At 33.8% G+C, this 18,738-nt stretch overlaps 1 protein-coding gene across 13 annotated transcripts in view; it reads left to right on the forward strand.

Annotated features, from left to right (window-relative positions):
- The window catches only part of PSPC1 (paraspeckle component 1), a 57,736-nt gene that overhangs the window by 19,572 nt on the left and 19,426 nt on the right, over nt 1–18,738 (forward strand). For 7 of the 13 annotated variants that reach the window (XR_004498137.1, XR_004498141.1, XR_004498142.1 and 4 more), the window contains exons 7-8: nt 8,278–8,335; nt 12,333–12,502. The exons of 5 other annotated variants lie outside the window; for them this stretch is intronic. Coding sequence is in view for 2 of the 8 variants with exons in the window: in XM_033515732.1 (XP_033371623.1) it covers nt 8,278–8,335; nt 12,333–12,502 (228 nt within the window). In the remaining 6 variants the exon portion in view is untranslated. Of the gene's footprint in view, nt 1–8,277; nt 8,336–12,332; nt 12,503–15,616; nt 16,093–18,738 lie in introns of those variants that run through there. One more of the 13 variants, XM_015623277.1, reaches the window with a different exon arrangement.

Below are 18,738 nucleotides of genomic sequence, written 5' to 3' on the forward strand. Positions count from 1 at the left end.
TTTTCATCAGTCAGAACTTTGTTTTTTCAAATGACAAGCGTCTTCCTCATTCAGGTTGGCTTCATGTTGCTCCCAGGCCATTTTACAGGAAATAGCCTACAAGTTGTGTGAAATAACTGCAGCATGGCTTCCTGCAGAAAGTTTCACTGATACTTCTCTCTTTATATTTTCTTATATTTTAGTGTGCTGTATATGTGGACAGGCCATAAGTTTATTGGAAGAATCTTAAACGTTGAACTATTCTGGTTGTAAGCAATATCCATAACATCTATAAAAGACACTGTATGGGTGCTAGAAGTTTCTCCTACAAGACTTCCTTGTAGCATTGAAAGGTTTTGGCTTTCACCTTCCTTTAGACAAATACTTGCATATTCTATTCAGTTGGTAACTCGAATTAATTGTGAGATAGCAACTACAATTGGACTGGTTTCATGTTATAGTTTATTTGGCATATATATCTACGTGGTGAAGAAAAATTGTTAATACAGAAGTCTGGCAAAGTGTCATATTTAGTGCACTGTGGCTATAACTAATGGTGCTTTTAAGTTGGTTTTGCAGTCTTATAGTTGACACTTCAATTAAGAAGTAGATTTTCACATTAATGTTCTATAATAAAAGGTATTATTGGCTGATAAATTTATCTTTCGAGTAAACATGGATGACTTTTACTACATCTTATCCTTGAATCTTGCATTTGGGGAAAACTTTTTTCGACTCCATATAGTGTTCACTATTTTTAATACTTATATAGATTTGGGTTTTGTGCAAGGAGAACATAACAATTTGGGTAATCTGAAATGCAGCATTTTTCTATAACACCTGATTTTCAGTTTAGTATTTTAGTGCACTTCTGCATGAGGGTACAGTTAGCCCAGTCTTTTTTTCTAGTTAAGCAGCCCTTCAAGTCCATCCCCACCATGGTAAATATTGGAGTGCATCTTAAATCATTTGCAGCCTGCCAGGTTGTCTGTTTTGATACTTATCCACTCTTTTGACATTTCTTCAGCTCATATAAAGCCAGAATAATTCTAAGATGCCACATGAAATTCTCTAATATGCCTCTGAAGAAGTGAATATATTGTGAATGTAATATAATTGTTACATGTCTCAGTTGTCAACTTGATAATATGCTGTATCTTTCTTCTAGAAAGTACTTTTGTGGGTAAGTAAAGTGTCTTTGAAAAAATACTTGTATTATGTTTAGTTGATCTATCTTTAATTTATATTTTTAATTTTTTAACTGTTATTGAAAAAAGGAAGCTAACAGAAATGTGAGAAATATTTTTTATATTTCTGAATCTAAGGTGGCTCCTAACTCCAGCAGAACCCGATTAATTGGCAGAATTGAGAAAGTTGCTATTAGGGGAATTGATATAATGGGATCTCATTTTTCAAAGGATTTCCAAATCTATTAAAGGTGCTTGCCTTCTCTAAGCACCTTCACCTTGTAAAACAATATTTCTGAATTTTAGATTAAAATATTTGAGAAGCAGTTTTTTACCTTTCTTGTGAGTCTTAGTTGTTAAATCAAGGGGAAAATTTGCCAGAACACTTCTGTATTTGTTTTCTCTCAAATCGTCAACAGCAAAAGCATTTGGAAAAAATATCCTTTGCAGTTACATCCTCAGAGAGTGTTTCATGTATGGTGAGGGGATATGCTAGGATTTTTCTTTACCTGAACAAATGAAGTAATGATGACAGGAAGCATGGAATTAATTTTTTTTTATTTTATTCCTAGCTACTGTATATGTATGCAGTTTGTTTAGGACCTGGTTTTGCCTTCTGTGTAAATTTTTTTTTTTTTTTTGGATGATGCATAACTTTTGTCTTTATGGGAAAGGTTATGAGAAAATGAAATACATTTTTTGTAAGTTTTATGGATATTGTATATACAATGTTTTACTGTATTTTAACAAATGAAGATGAGAAAGGTGGGAGAAAAGGTCACAAATTAATGTGTTGGCTCAAATGCAATATTAAAATTCAGTGAAGGAGCAAGGAAGTAAAAGATAAAATAACGAAACAGAAAAGATATAAATTGCAATATGGAATCAAGTTCTGTAATCAACAGAATAGGTTCAATGGTATATCTTGGCTTTTTAGACTATTTTCTTTTTTGTTAACAAGTTAGATTGTAACTTGAATTTTGACCTGTAATTCATTCTGAAAGTATGAATTCTAATATAAAACAAAGCTGTCACTTTTGTGTGTATTAGATAGTATTGTCTTTGACCTCTAGGATTAACTGTTCCTTTAATATTTAGGATTATTAAATGTTGCTGGTTAGTGATGTTTCCCCTAAGCTCTCTTCATTGGGAGTCATATTAGTGCAATTAAACTAATTGCTTTCTTTTCCAAAACTGTCAGTTTAGACCTGACTTAAATGTCATGTGAGAATTGATGTATTGAAAGGAAGCTAACTTTAGATTGGGTTTTGCATCCAGCTGTAAGAGAATGACAAAACCAAAACATTCTGTGAGGTCCACAGCTGTTTAACAGTTTACTGTAGAAAGTATTTGTAAAGAATAACTTCAATTTACAATAGTAAATACTTTTGACCAGTTTTAATCACATTTGTTAATTTGCCTGTTTTTTCTCTGTGGGGTTTAGCTGTCGAGGACTATCCTTAGCAACTGATGCAGAAGGAAAATGAGACCTCACAGAAGTTAAAGGCTTTTTATTCTCAGAACTAAAAGAAGAGAACAGAGATGTAGTGCATAGAGGTTTTTAACAAATACATCCCTATACTTTTGCTGTTAGTTTTAAAAGAGATTCCCTTCTTCAAATAAAATTGATACTTCCTTTGCAGTCTTACTGAAATGACAGTAATACTTAAGAAATTAAGACATACTTAAGAAATACTTGACTAGTAATACATTTTTTTCCTGTAATTGTAGTTTTTACTACCATTAGGAGTGTTTTTCCAATTTGCAGCATTTACTTGAATGTGTATTTGATTGTATTTCATGCAGTATATATTCCTGATTTTACTGAGGTGATACTTTTTTAATGTTTAGGGTTTTTTAGTGTTGGAATTTAGAGTCATCTTCATCAACTTAATTCGTGACTCAGGTCAGAAAGCAGTAAATTGCCTTTATCCCCTCTAGCCTTCTTAGTATGTTTTTTCAAAGACCGAGTCTTTGGTGACAGCCACTGAACCTAACAAAATTCTTTTCCTTAGGATTCGTATTTAAATACAAGACTCTATCATTTACTGCATGCTATATGTTTTATAGCTACTATTTACTTTAGTTGTTATCTAGTTTAATGTATTTGTGTAGGTTTGTGTGAAGAGATTTTATGTTTTTTCTAGACTCTTGGGTGAGTGTTATAACTCAGTTCATAGAGTTTTGAGTAGTTCCAGCTGGAAGACATTTCATACATTATACTACATCACAGTATGATGTCCAGCTCAGAGTAGGGATCAGCTCTGAATTTAGACTTCAGTGGTCAGGAACACATACAAATCTTGGATTTTGAGAGATATTTTTCATTTAAAATTAATTACTGCTATTGTATATGAACTGTGTTGGGATATTGTAACTTTTGGATCTTACATAGAGATCTTAACTGAGGAACAAGCTGCAGAGGGAAGGGTGACAAGAAGCAGAGGATGGAAGAGAAGCATTTTATTATTTTAACTTTTTGCTGCCATTTAACTTCCAGTGCACTTGTCATTGGACTGAAATAGTGGACTATTCTGAGGAAAAGACAAATAACGCGCAATCAAAAGTATCCCCCAAATTCTATTTTTGGTTGCTAACTAGCAGCTTTAATTACTTGTGTGATTTATGTTATTAAAATATAGGTGTCTTTCTGTAAGTTCCAATATATGTAAGGTTTAAGGGCCTTATGCCTTCTTAAGAGGTCTTTGGAAACAATTTTTCTTTTCTAGAAGGAGCTTAATGATAAGAACTATACTATAGTATACTAAAAGGGAGTAATGAATTCTAGTAAGAGGTTCAGAAATGTCATACCTGTTTTGATAAATATATAGTCTGTTAGACAATAAAATTCAGTTTTCATGTTAATGAAAACAAGTGAGAATCAACAGCACTGTTAATTATGGTTTGCTCTACACACACAACCTAGATAAAGTGCAAATTGAACTATTAATTTTCAAGTTTATGGGGAAAATGTTCTTTTCTTGCTAGGGCATTTTTTGGATGCCATGTCTTAGCATTCTTGTGGTTACTATACTGTGAAAGGTGAGTAAATAGTCACATGTTCTTCTGGACACAAACCGTTGAAAACTTTATGGTCTGTCTTCATAACATTTCTGAGATATCTTGCTTTTTTGATGTTCTAAAATTTTCCATGCCATATTTTGTTCATACTATAATTTTGACAGCTTTGTTACCATGAACTTTGCATCATTTGGAGACAAGATTAATTTTTGCTGGGCTGCTGCAATTGCAAGGCCTGTTTTTAAGGAAAAAAAGTAGCACTGGTTTGTCAGTTAAAAAAGTCAGGCTTATGTCTATTTGTATTTTTCCTTGCAGTGTGACCTTTATCAATTCTTAGGTGTTTTTCAAAACATTTAGGTTCATGGTTCTGTAGAACAAATTTTAAAATAGTGTAATATATTGAACAAACTCAGAAGAATCATTTGACTATTCTCTGTATATTTAGACTGCTGTATCAGTGGAGATAGGAGGTGTAAGAACATAGCACATGACAAACCTCAAATACTTTGAAAAACTTGTTTCAAGTACTTGGTAAAAATGGGAGAATCCATACTATATTAAATATAAAATACATATTTTAAAATGAGTGTATTCAGTATTTTTGTTTAGAACTACTTCTTACATTTGACATTAAAATTAGTTTGCATTGTGAGAAATACATTTTTAATGCTTCTGTCTAAAGTAATTAAGTATTATCCTATAGTTGCCATTACAGCAATTTTTCTAAAAGATTACCCAGACAAATTGAACCCTTTTGAGGGTTGTCTGCATTAGTGAGTTCTGAAGTATTTTACAAGAATCCTGGCAACAAATGATTTGGAAAGGTTTGAGTTGTGTAAACAGTGCTTTTGCAATAGGGCATTTTTTGTTGGTGACTTTATCTTTTTGATAATGTTTTTTTTCTGATCTTCACAAAGTTTATCTTAAGCTTTCCTGCACATTCTTTGTCTTACGGATTTCTTTTTTCCCTGTAATAGCATATAATCCGTTTTTCTTGTTCTCTTCCTGTTAAGATTGTCTTCCCAGGTATGGGTGACTTCAGAGGTTCTTAATCACCCCATGTATTTCTCTTTTAAGAGTTTAACCCTGTTCTCATGCTGCTCAGTTTTAATTCCCTGTTGTGGGTAGTTATGGGTGCCTTTGGGGAAGGGGCTGAAGCAGGCTGCTACTGAACAGAAGATTGGGAAGTCATATAGTGAGGAAAAGAAGCTCTGAGAAGGTAACACTATCTTTGTAAAGCTCTGCAAAAAGCTTGAGTATCCAAAAATGAACCTCTTAGGTGGGCAGGAATTATCAACCAGAACTGACTCAGCTATTGTGTCAAACTGCTTGTTGGTATTCCTTTCTGTTATATTTAGGCAAAACCCGTGGGCTAGTTGACCTAACTTACCTGTAGTAAGATGTTTATGCTCACATATTAAAGAGGTGTCCTGATTTGTATGTGACAGGACTGAATTTTTTTTACCACCCAGGACTCCTTCAGATAAAATTTTTGAATACATCAAACATCTGATGACATTAATGATATGTACTGCTGGTTAATGTTGGAAATTGAGTATTTTCTCTGACAGGAAGTGTAAAGTTGCTAATTCTGTGTTATGAGTACAGAAGAATTTCCTGTGCTGAAAAATTAAGGGACCATGATATGTTTTGAACATGCAACAGTAGGAATAATTATAAGCAACAGCATCTTAATCTTGCAGACATATTGATAAAGTAATAGGCAACAGAGACCTTAAGGCACATTTATGGATCTTGATTATATACCTGAAATGTTTTTTATACTGTAATAATTGAACACTGAAGTTAAAGCTAAAAAAGTTGCAAATAATTACTTCATGCTTTTTCTTTCAAGAGTTAAACTAAACAAAAGTAGGTTCTACTTATCTTTTGCTGTACTTCAGTTAACTGAAGACTGGTAGCATTTCAAGACAGGGAAAAAATGATTGATTGCTAAGAGGAAGACCAGTGTGTTTTTTTATCATCAGAGCTTGCATATGCTTCTGTCCTTTACAAAGAAAACAAGTTCTAGTTACTAGTGCAGCTTTATAGCTCTGTACTTAACATGCTTATCTAGCCATTATTATACTTAGCCTTGCCTTATGGCACTTGTCACATTAAAAAACCAAATACCAGCTGACTTGCAGTTGAACCTGAGTAAGGTTTGTGCCTACTGTAAAGTCTGGTGCTTTACTTTGTAGTGAAAAAGTTTCTCACAACAGTTCATGACGTGTTTGGTTTTCACACAAGCATGTAGGCGTGCATGTGTGCACACAATCTGACTAGTGTAAACTGATAGTCACTGTGTTTCCCTATCCTTTTGACTTAGGGACTGACAGTAGGGGTAATACACCACTTTCCCTTCTGCTTCCTGATGTCAAGACTGAGGTGTACAAGTGGGCTAATAATCAACGTGGTTGTATGCTGATTTGTGACTAATTCATGTCAGTTTATGGGTATGGTTCATCCCCATTGGGCTGCTGATTTTACTTAAAATGTCAGTTGATGTTACTGTGAAAGGTCTGTCAGAGTAGTTGCATGTTTTCTAATAAAATTTTAATGTGGGTTCTAGTGTCAGAAGAAGAGATCCTCCTTAGTGTTCCATCAATGGCCTTTTTTAGCTGGACTTCAAAACCTGCCTGTGTCTTTTAGTTACCAGACCTTGTTTTTCTGCTCCACATTGAGCCATATTCTTTTGAAAACAGTGTGTACTCTTATGTAAAGTACTTTTTCTAGGTTAATATGAGTTACTACAAACGAAGTTGTTGACCTGAGAGCTCTTTATCATGTATCTCATGGCAATTTCCTATAGCAGGATATTTTTATAAAACTATTGGTTCTCTTCTGTCAAATAGTGGTGTCTGCTGCTTCAGGTGGCTGAAGATAGAAGACTCATGTTTGGCATTCCAAATATGATTGACCAAACCAGACTTTTGTGAACCTGTACAGATACTATGAATGTATTTTGATTTACTAATATTTCCATGTAAAAATCACTTGTACACTGATATAGTTGCCTAGTATGTGGATTTGTTTTCAAAGTGCATCTGAACATAGGCTCTTAAATCATAAGTGGAATGGTTTTTCAGAATGAGGTAAATTTTTAAAAATTTTCTTATTCTCAGCATGTGTTTACTCAAGTGCAGCGTACTTGTTAACATTCCTGTAGAAAATTAAGGAGATTTTTTTTATAAATTTCATTAGTTTTGTTTTGAACTGTGGATTTGTTTCTGTTTAATCTTTTTGATGTAAACAGTAATCCTAAAATCCCTTGGAATTGTCTCTGATAGAGTACTTTGTTTTTCCATAAGTGATGATTTTTTTGCTACTCTATCTGGTACTATCCTTTGAGTATTGTTTCATAGCAGGATGGGGTTCATGTTTAATAATGTCAGAAATCTTTTGCTGTTGGGTGACTGAGCATCAATTGAGTCTGGATCAATTTGATGTGTTATTTATCTGTTTAGTGTAAATGAATGTTACAGCTTCTGGTGATGCTACTGTTTCATGCTGATTTTAAAAGTATGGTCAGTATCTGAACTAACATCAATAGCAAAGTATAATTCTTTAAAAAAATATACCACCACCAAAGTTAAGTCAAAGCTATTTGAGCAATGATTAATTGGCAGGTTGAATTTATATACCATAATGTAATACATTAGGTCTTGGTTTTCAATCAACACAAGTATTTTTGAGTCTTGAAATCAGGTTGAGTATTACTGAACCACGGCCTTTAGGCAAGTACTGTAATAAGACCTGTTTATTTACAGGTAAAATAGAAAAATTTATTAATTATAAACACTGCAAGAAGATGGATTCATTTGCACTTGGAAGCTTTAGACTGTTGCATCTGATAAATGAAACTTAGCATATTTAATCTTTAATATGCAAAAATGTACAGCATTGTTACATTGAACTTATTCATCCCTTTGATACTATAAAAATCAGGAGTATAATTAACTTCATTCCTTGCACTGTTTTTAATTAATGGAAACTTTTGAAACTGACATTTTTATTTTCATGGAGTAAATGGGAATGTTTTAAGTTCTATAAATGATAGGTTGACCATGAAAACTATGTTTACTTTCAGAGAGAACAGGAAATGAGAATGGGTGATATGGGTCCTCGTGGAGCAATAAACATGGGAGGTAGGGATCTGAAGGAAAAAGGCTTCTGTAATGTAAATTTTTTTTCTTTGGGACTGTACATGTTACTCAAGCACTATGAATTAGTGACAACTGGTAAAAAAGGAGTAAGCAATATTAGGAAATAAAAAAAACTTATATCTTGCTTTCAAGCAGCTTTTCCCCCTCTGTCCCCAGTGCATCTTTATTTTACTGCTTTGACTATACATGGTAAAAAAATTATGTGCAAGTTAAGAGAAACAAAAATCAGTGAAAACTGATGCTCTGGGAGTTATCTGATGCAAAAGCGGAATTCTATTTTCAAAAAATATTTGGCATAATTTTGAAGGGACTACCTATTCAAATAAATTGTGACTGTAATTGCATGCCGTGAAATGATGTAGAGGTTAAAATTGGCAAGTTCTTCCTAATGTACTTGGTGTGATAAATGAATTATGTGCTTGGTGTTCTACCAATTTCCTCTAAGTCTCTTATTTGCAAATATTCTCAGTTAGCTCTTGCAACTTAAGATACTGCCACTGCTAAAAACTACTATGTGTAATCTAGAAGAGTATAATAATTAGTGCTTGCTCCATATATGCAGACTGAAACAGTTTGGAATCTTACCTAGAATATCTGCTTTTAAACAAGACTGAAACTTAAAATAATTCTTCAAAACCACTAAATCTAATGGAACTGTGCAAACTGTTAAATCTATTGGAAGCTTCCTAATGGTAATTTAAAAATAAATTAAGGTGGTAATTAAAAGAAAAGTAATACAACTGTTTTTCCATATATTTTAAAATTGAAAGTGCAAAACCTAGTAAACATTTCTGAGTAATGTGAATTTATAGAGTAATGAATCTGCTTCAGATTTAAAACGTTATTCATGATTTCCTTGCATTTCTTGAGACACATAGCTGAAAAACAGAAATAAGCTTGTGCTTTCAGGGATGATGAAAATGATTTAAAAAATTGTGAAGAAGAACATTGTGAAGTTATCTACAAATATTAAACTGAAGCGTAAATTGAGGTGTAATTTTTATTTTATAGTTGTACTTTTGCATATGATTGCATCATACTTGAAAATTTCATTTAATTAGAAGACTTGGTAAATATTGATACTGTGCCAGTTGTCCAGATCCACAAGATACACTTTTTTACATGTAGATTTAAAATGTGTATTTACTACAGTTCTTAACAGTGATGTTGTTGGTCTTGCTTTCTAAGTTTTATGTTAAGACTTGATTTTAAACTTAATAATTTTAGAAATAAATTGTATCATTCCAAAAAAATGTTACAGTAACATTGGATTGCTATTTTGAAATATCCATAGCAAATAAGTCTAGCATTTATTTCTGCAGAGGCTGGATTTTAAGTTCACTCATAGAGATTTTGGTTTTTCTCCAGCATATTAACTCCATTGATTACAGTAGACCATTAAATAGTAGATCTTTAGTTGTTGACAGTAGCAACCTTTCTTAATATTTCTCTTGGAATTGTAACTATTTTTAACTGACTTCTACCTGTGCCATTTGCAACTTCTTATAATGTGGAACAGAGGGAGCTGGAATATCTCCAGTAACTGAAATACCTGCATGATAATTTTCTTAGAAAGCAGAGTACTTCTGTAACAGATTTAGTAAGTGTTGGGCTGACTTGTATAGAACTGCTCATTTTTACAGCTTTCTGTGACAAATGAATTCTGAGAGAATATTTATACCTCATCAGAGTATTTAATTGGATCTGTAGTGCTAAGTGCAGATTATAAACTTAAGTATGGAAAAAAGGGGCTTTTTGGGGAACAGTCTCTGCATTGATGAAGATTATGGACTTTCTTATTGATGCATTTCAGGCACTTAAAATGAACTTTTTCATCCCTTCAGTTTGCAAAAAAGGACTTTTTTTTTAGTGTCTACATTGTCGCATGAACACTAATGACTGCTTTCCATCTGTTACTGAACATGGTCCTGTAAATTAACTCCTCACATCAGTGTCCCACCAAAAAGAAAGCTCTAAGGGTCTGCTTTGGAGGATTTTGGAGTACCTGTGAGTTACAGCTAATGTATTGTAGTGGCCTCTCACTAAAAGTATGCAGGACCCCACTCTCTTGTTGAATCATACGCTGTAGTTTTGCTCCTTTCAGATCTGACTCTGCCTGAAACAGGATCAGTATTCTTGCGGTTTGATAGTATAGGTTGCTATCTGCCAGCCTGGATGCATTTGTATGATATGGAGCATGAGAACTTTTTGGCAGTTGACAGCTAAGTGACAGTACCTGTGGGTGGCCACCTGGCTCAGTTTGATTAGCCTGATAAACCAACCAATAGTGAGTAATTTAGCATTTAGTTAGTAGTACTACTTCATTTACTGAGTGCTGCTACCATCATGATACTCCTGCAGAGTGCCTCTAGCCTCTGAGAATAAAGGTTTCTCCTTATACTGGCAGTTTAGACTTTTTCTATATCTGACTGAATGAGTGACAGTAAAAAACCATTTTTGAGCATATGCACTGTAATTTTCTTGAATTGTGGCCCAGACTTGCTACTTGAATTGATCATGTGTATGGATAGGTATGAAGCATCCAACCTGAGTGTACCTTTGCTTTGACTGTTATAGGGAGAGGTCTCATTGCTAATTACTCATTAGTAAGCTCAAAGACTTCTGCATTTCGAAGTTACAGGATTTCTGTAACTTGTAAACTATTTCAGCATTTCTCATGTGCTGCTGTGTAGCATGCATTGTTTTTGCTAAGGTGTTTGTGGTTGACCTAATGTATATGATCAAACCCAGGTCTTCAATTTTAGCAGCAATGCCTTGAATGCCACTGGCTGCTGTGACATGGTGTTCTTAAGGCAAGTAATAGAGGTGTAATTGTGCATACCTGCATCTAGTCACAATACTGTATCTGTGTAAAGTGGCCTTCTTTAAATGATGTATATTTATATAGTCATTGCTAAGAAGGTGCAGTTGTGGTGAGAAGTGAGGGGGTTTATTTTTAAATTATAAACGATAGGCTTATTAGTCTAGCAACATATCAGTTTTCTTTATATTATGAAAGTGTATACTTAAAGTGTACACTAAATTCCAAAGGTATGCTTTCTTCCTTTATCAAATTTTGGATGCATACTGGGGGCTGAAAAGGATGGATTACTGTGGGGAATGGGAGGAATGCATCACTATCAGCCTTGAAGTTGATATTTCATAATAGTAAGGTGTGAGGTAGATAATCAGACCTCTTTCTTATAGCAACGTGAAAATACTACAAAAGCATTTCTGCCTGTGTGTTCAGTACGTTAGCGAGTACTGTCAGAGTGATGCTTCTTAGTGTAATATTACAGCTAAATGATCCCCTCAGAATATATTTCCAAGATTTTCTTCTTCTACCTCTTTGATTCAGACTTTTGGAGGAGATTGTTCTGTCATTTCAAGTTCTAACAAAACTATTTCACTTACTGGTACTTATACCATAAGAAATTACAACTAAATGCAAGATTTTATTTATTCTGTATTACAAATAATTTATTTTGAAGCTGAATACCATCTCTGTTATTGCTTTTAGACCTTAGACTAATCTACTGTACACTATATCAATTAGCATACTACTTACTGGTAGAAGACTTCTTGCAAATGTACATTTCATCTGTTAAGATCCCTAAAGAGCCAAGTTGCTGTATAGCTGCCAATATCTGTAAAATCACTTGAGATTTTTGCTAATTTATGGTGTGCATACTCCACAGAGAGATGCAATATGAATGCATTGATTCCTGCACAGAAACTATACAGCTATATTTAGCTGTAAAGGTTGGGATTTTCAAATACATGAGGCAAATTATGTAATGAGAGATTATTTAAAATCTGTTTAAAAGCAGATGATTGAGGTAAATGTACAGTCTCAAAGAATATTTTTTTTCCAAGTATTTGAAGTCTTGTACATTTGGCTTTTTAAATATTGTAAATTGTTTGTTTGTTCTTTTAAAATTAAGATAGGACAGCTCTAAGTATAGATTGTTTTGCATAGATGCGTTTAGCCCAGCACCTGCTGGTAACCAAGGCCCTCCTCCAATGATGGGTATGAATATGAACAACAGAGGAACTTTACCTGGCCCTGCAATGGGTCCTGGTCCTTCCATGGGACCAGAAGGAGCTGCAAATATGGGAACACCAATGATGCCAGATAATGGAACAGTGGTAATGTATCACAAATTTAATTCCTTTGAATAGCTGTCATGTCTCATGGCCCATTTTTCTTACCAAAGGTATTTTCACGCTGAGTAAGAATGTGCTACATGTTTTGGATCTGTTAAAAGTGATTGACAAAACCTTTTCATGCAATTATTTACAAACCATAAGCAAATTTTTTTTAAATATTGCTGTGAAATTACTGCTTCCCTTAGGAAAGAAAATCTGTAAATTTAGACATTTGCTGTTCTTTTCTTTAGTATAACTAAATTCTGTGAATTAGCTTGTTGGGTTTTTTGATGAACAGTTAAATGTTGGAAGGTGCAAAGTGTGAAGATATCTTTGTGTAAACTATTTAATTTTTTAAAGCAACTTTAGTATGCTTTGTATTTCTTTTCTAATACTGTTAAACGCATGAGATTGACAGTAATTACGCCACTTGGAAAATCAGTAGCCAAGAGCTATTGATAACTGTTGTATCAATACAGGAAAAATAATATTTCCCAATTGCCACAGATAATAGGGAATGTTTTTTACATGTCTGGGATTTTTAATCAAGAGCAGATAGGCTATTGGGATGCAGTTAAAGCAGATAGGCCATTCTTACTTTGTTTTGACAGCCAGTCACTTTTCCTAGCTGTAATGTCTTACGTAGAGAAACAACTATATAATTTGAAATCTGACTTTTACGTATTTTTTAAGTACTGTTCTGTTACTAGTGGTGTGCAATAAAGGAATACATACTATTAACAGTTATTCTTTTACAGTTTTATTGGAACACAGAAGCATTTTGTAGCTGTGATTTTTTTAGATATACCTTCTCAACAGTATGTCTGTGATTCAGCAATCTTTATAATGAAGTTAGAACAAAATCCTTTGTTCCATAGAAGAAAATGCGATTTTGATTTTGCACAGAATACATTGTGGGTCTGGTCTTTACTAGATAAAAAGGAGAGGATCTTACTTCACATCATAGGAGCCAGCTCACTTTATCAGTTGTGTTATTTCTTACAAAGTGGGGAGGATGCTATTCACAAAATACTAGATTTCTAAATGCTTTTGCTGGAGACCCCTATTTTACTGGTCACCTTGAGAACCATCTCTTGCTATTATAAAAAGAAGTATATGGAAAATAACATGATATCATAAATCACGGTATCTAACTTAAACTGTTGTTTTTCTACAAAAAGTCATTCCAGGTATGGAAATGTAGAAAATATACTGACACTTCAAAGTGCATGTTTAAAAAATTTTCTTTTTCCTTCCATTTTCTTATGCATGCTTCTGAAGGACAAGTTAGATTTTAGTTTTTTCTTCATTTTGGTCTTTGAAGGTTTTTAGGTTGGGGGGGTCAGGCTTATATAGCCTTATTGTATTATTGCTGTTGTTAGAAAGACACTTTAAAGATCCATTAAGGACTATCTACTGAAACACTGTAACAGTTATTTTCCACTGAGGGAAATGAAGAATATGCTTCATAGACCAGAAATACAAATTTAATGTTTTTAATTGGATGTTTGTCTGAAGTTTTAAAGGGAAAGTTGTAGCAATCTCCTTTTTGTTTCACTGAATTTTTTGAAACCTGGATTTTCTTTGAACATAACATTTTTAAAGTAGCTTCTCCCACTTTCTAATGTAGGTAGTTAATTACACCATTTTTCTTCGTAGCTGGAAAGAGGGGCCCTTATTGGAAAGAGAACTTGACTTTTTGTCCAAAAGTCAAATGGTTAAAGGGACCAGGAGTATGTAATAAGGTGTTGAAATTCATATCCATTGCTAACAAGCTGACATGCATTAAGATAATTTTAAAACAGTTTTTATCCAGTGCTACAGATTTAAATGTCCTTTAGCTCAGTAGTAGATCTTTATGCAGCTCTTGAAGTAACCTTTCCCATGTACAATGTTACCCTTGAGACAATGCACATATATACAGCCATAGTCTAGGTTGCATGTACTTTTATCTATATAGAAAAAATGCTGGGGTTTCAGTTATGTGTACAGACACATATATATATATATGAATTAGCAGACTCCAGAGCTGCTGAGCTCTACTGCTGTTACTGGAGTTAGGCTTTCAGAAGAATTCTTTTCTGATTCAGACATATAAATAAAGTGCTGGTCTTAAATGTCCTTACTGAACTCTGAATACCTGAGAGTGATACAGATCTCTGTACAGAAGGAATTTCTTCTGAAGGCATAACTGTCCTTAACTGGTAAATGAGGAGTTACTTCCACATCTTATTGTACCATGTATTTATGCTGTTAATAGTTTATGTTGAGTTTAAATTTCACCGTCAGGTTCTATTTTTAAAAATTTGCATAAATACTGCACTCTAAGTGCTCATATGGATGCTTTTAGAAATTAAGCAAATAAATCTGTGTAAGGATATATACCTTTATTGATATTAAGCATAAAGCTAAGGAAATATGGAATATTAATTGGATTTTTATCTCACACTGATATTTAAGAATGAGCCTTAGTTACGTACAGAATTTATATGAACTAGGAATAGTCCAAAATTTTGCATTTTGTCACAAATGTAGTTTTGTTCTGACAGAATTTCAGAATTTTAAAAGCCTTAACTAAAGATCTCTTAAGTACCAAACAAAAGGCTAACTCCAGGTAGCATGGACTTGAAATATCCATAGATATGTGGGTATAGAAGTCTTAAGGCTATTAAAAGAATAAATATGCAGTAGCTAGAAACACAAAAGGTGATTTCCTCCCCTCCTAGTTTGACAATGTGTCTCTAATTTATTTAGGGGAGGAGCTTTGTAGTTGGTATATAAGGTACAGTAGGGGTCAGATATAAAAGTGTTTGCTGTCTCCTCTGTTAAATAGAGAATATGTATTGGTTCAGATTTGTGTGTAAGGATGAAGTTACATTCAGCACCAGAGTCAGTCTTAAGTATTGTTTTTAATTTTTAATTTACTTTACAAAGTTGGAGCATAACACTCTTTAATTTCCAGCTCTTTTTCCATAATAACTAATTGAATTGCTCCTTTCTTCCTTCTATGTGTGATCCTGATTCTGCTGGACTATCTGCTGAACTCCATGACAACATCACTTGTGGTTTTTTTTGTAACTCACATTTGGCATGTTCCAAATGGACTTGTGTTAGCATAATGAGAGATTCGCTCAAGGAGGCCCATCCCAGATGGGTTCACCTCTGGTTAGTAGAACGGGCTCTGAAACTCCTCAGCCGCCAATGAGTGGTGTAGGTGCCGTGAGTGGTGGACCTGGTGGCTTTGGTAGAGGAAACCCAGGGGGCAACTTTGAAGGACCTAACAAGCGTCGCAGATACTAAACCTTAATTCATTCCTTACTGTTTTAGAAATTCCAGTAAAATTATACAGTGATATGCCTTTATAATTTTAGCTGTTATCTGGAAACGGTTCTATTGTTATTGTAGTCTTTAAAACAGTTTCTTTTGTAAAACTTTTTTTGTATTCAGTCATAGGCTTTGTAGTATAGAGCAGAAATGATGCGGATCATTATGTAAGGCAATGTGTTTGTGACTAGCAAAATACAATGTGTGACTATGCTGTAAAACATGCAGTTATCTGATTACAATAAAACAAAAATCACTGGAAAGGATTCTGGGAATGTTATTACTAATACTGAGTAAGAATAATTTTATGCTTAATTTTAAGAGGCATCATTTTCATTTTTACATAGTTTCTACTATGTGTCAAGCAAGTTCCATTCTTAGTAGTGAATATTTAGCTAAACTGCATGGTGCAGTACATACTATGAAAAACTTATAGCTGCTTTTGTTTTGACTTTTGAAGAGTATAAAATTTTATACAAAGTGTTATCAAAGATACTGTGTCCTTGCATCTCAATCCACCACTGCAAACTTAGTCACAGTAAGAAGATATTGACGGAGGTTATCTGTTATACAAATTATTAGAAAATTTAACTTAGGGAGGGGAAAAAAAACAACTTTGGAAAGGAATCTCTATGTATGCTTTATTCATAACAGTATGAGTGAATTTACCTAAACCATATTTATAGAGGAGAAAATTGCTTGTGACATCTATGTGTTCTGCTGATGGTTAAAGTATCTTCCATTGCAAGGAAGGAGACATTTCTGCACGCTGGTTGAAAGCTTTCCACTGTGTTTGCACATCATTATTATTAAGTATACATTTTCCCCAGTGGTTGGTTTAAAAAAAGCCATGTCTGTTATCAATGTGTAACTGTATAATTAGGAAGCAAATACATGATTTCCATCAAAAGTAAGTTCATTTATAGTTGAGTATTATGCATTTAGAAGGATTGCGCTTGAGTATTTTTCAGAAAGGTTTTACAGAACAAGAAATTTGGAAAAGGCCTATTTACAGCACAACTCAGGGTATATTTGCCTATTGAGTTTTAAGATAAAACTGATAGTAAACCTACAAGGAAGTTTATTATGATTCTTTTTTGTCAGTCTTGGAAGATGATGGAAAAGACCTATTGGTTCTATTCCTGTAATGGCAATTAAGTAGGGATATTGGTTGGTTACTATTACTCTTTTTTCCTGTACAAAATAGTTGCAAAATAGTAGTGTTCTTTTTTATCAGTTCACTCACATTTTCGGAGGTAGACATTACTAAATTTCATCTGCATGAATTGTGATACTAAATTGGTTAAAAACTAACTTGAAATAACCTGGTACCCTAATAACATCCAAATGGTATATACATGGCTCAGCATGGGATGCAAGCAGCAGAGAGGGCTTGTGTTACTTGTTAATGTAGCAGTGATTGGCTTGGTGGATTGAATTTTGAACACATGGTTAAGAAGAAAATTGCATTATTGCTGGCATACCGGAAATACACTGTTAGTTAAATTGCCAGTGTTTTATGGCTTAAGATACTGTTTTCATACAATTCAGGAGTTACCTTAGTGTAACTAAGTGTGTAGTCCTCACTTGTGACATCTGTACCTGCTAAGCATTTTCCTTTATATTGTCTTTAATGTTGCCATGTTTTGCTTGACTTGATACATGCCACATTCTTAAAATAAACCTCAACCATACTGCAAGTGATTTTACTTGACACACTGGTCCTAAATGTTAAGATTTGGGAAAATTAACTTTTTTCACTGCTATAAACTAGTGTTTGTATATGGCAACTACTTAAGCTCTCTGCTCTAGTGTCCTTTATTCAGTTCAAAGTACAGTTTACACTGGTATCTAGTAAGATGTCTAAGTATGAGATTACTATTTTCTCATCTTTTCTGCCCTTGTACTTGATTTTTTTAGGGGATTGAGAAAGTATTGGTGTGATTTAGTAGTTCTCAACTGTAAAGCTGTACAGGGAACATGTTTTAAGTACAAATTAAACTAGATTCAAAAGGTTGGTTCATTTTCTTCAGAATAAAAGACTGTGTTGCTCAGGCCTTTTTGCTAGCTCATGTATGTTTGTTTAGCTATATAAACCCTCCTCCTTGTATTCATGCTCATATCTGAGTAGGTTTCAGAAGAACATTTAATATACTGAATCAGCAAAAGCGGTTCATACTTTCCATGCCAGCTTCATGCTATTTTAAGTACATGTTTGTTGCACTGTGGTTTTGGTAGCAAGTGGAGGTATGCATTTATTTGGAAGTTCTTGTAGTTTTTATTTAACATTAGAGATTGCCATTTCACAGTTGTGACCTGCCCTTCCTGTAAACCTCTGACTTGGATGGCTCTGCTGCATGGTAGCAGTGGGTTTGTCAGCTATCCTTACTGCAGAAAATAATTTAATCTGTTTTTAAATTTCCAAGCCGTAACAAATAAATACTGAAATGTATTTTTGGGCAGATTGTAAGTAGTTAATGAAGAATGCCTTTTGTAGCTGATTACGCACTGCTAAGTTCAGCTCTTGAAAGTTTTCTTTGGGCTGCCTGGCTCAACTCTAAAGGCAATGCTTCTCATTTTGCTAAATGTGGTAGTAGCTATACAATAAACACACCTAATTTTGTTAAAAAAGGAATGGTCCCAAATTATTTCCTAAAAATGATTAGATGTGGCCAACCAGTTTTTACATTAAGGTTCTGCCCTTCTGCTAAAGTGATTAATTTTTCTTGTTCCTCATCTGATTGATCAGCTTATCATTTTTTCTGTGTACACATGTACTCAAGTTTTTAACTACATTTGCACTGTTTGAATGGAAAGCACAGTGAAGTCCTGACTCTCTGCTATATGGTATGCTAAAACAAATAGGCTTGGAATATATGTTAATCTGCCACCTACAGTGCAGTTACTTTTGT

This window comes from Parus major, chromosome 1, assembly GCF_001522545.3.
Source record: "Parus major isolate Abel chromosome 1, Parus_major1.1, whole genome shotgun sequence".
NCBI classification, from domain to species: domain Eukaryota; kingdom Metazoa; phylum Chordata; class Aves; order Passeriformes; family Paridae; genus Parus; species Parus major.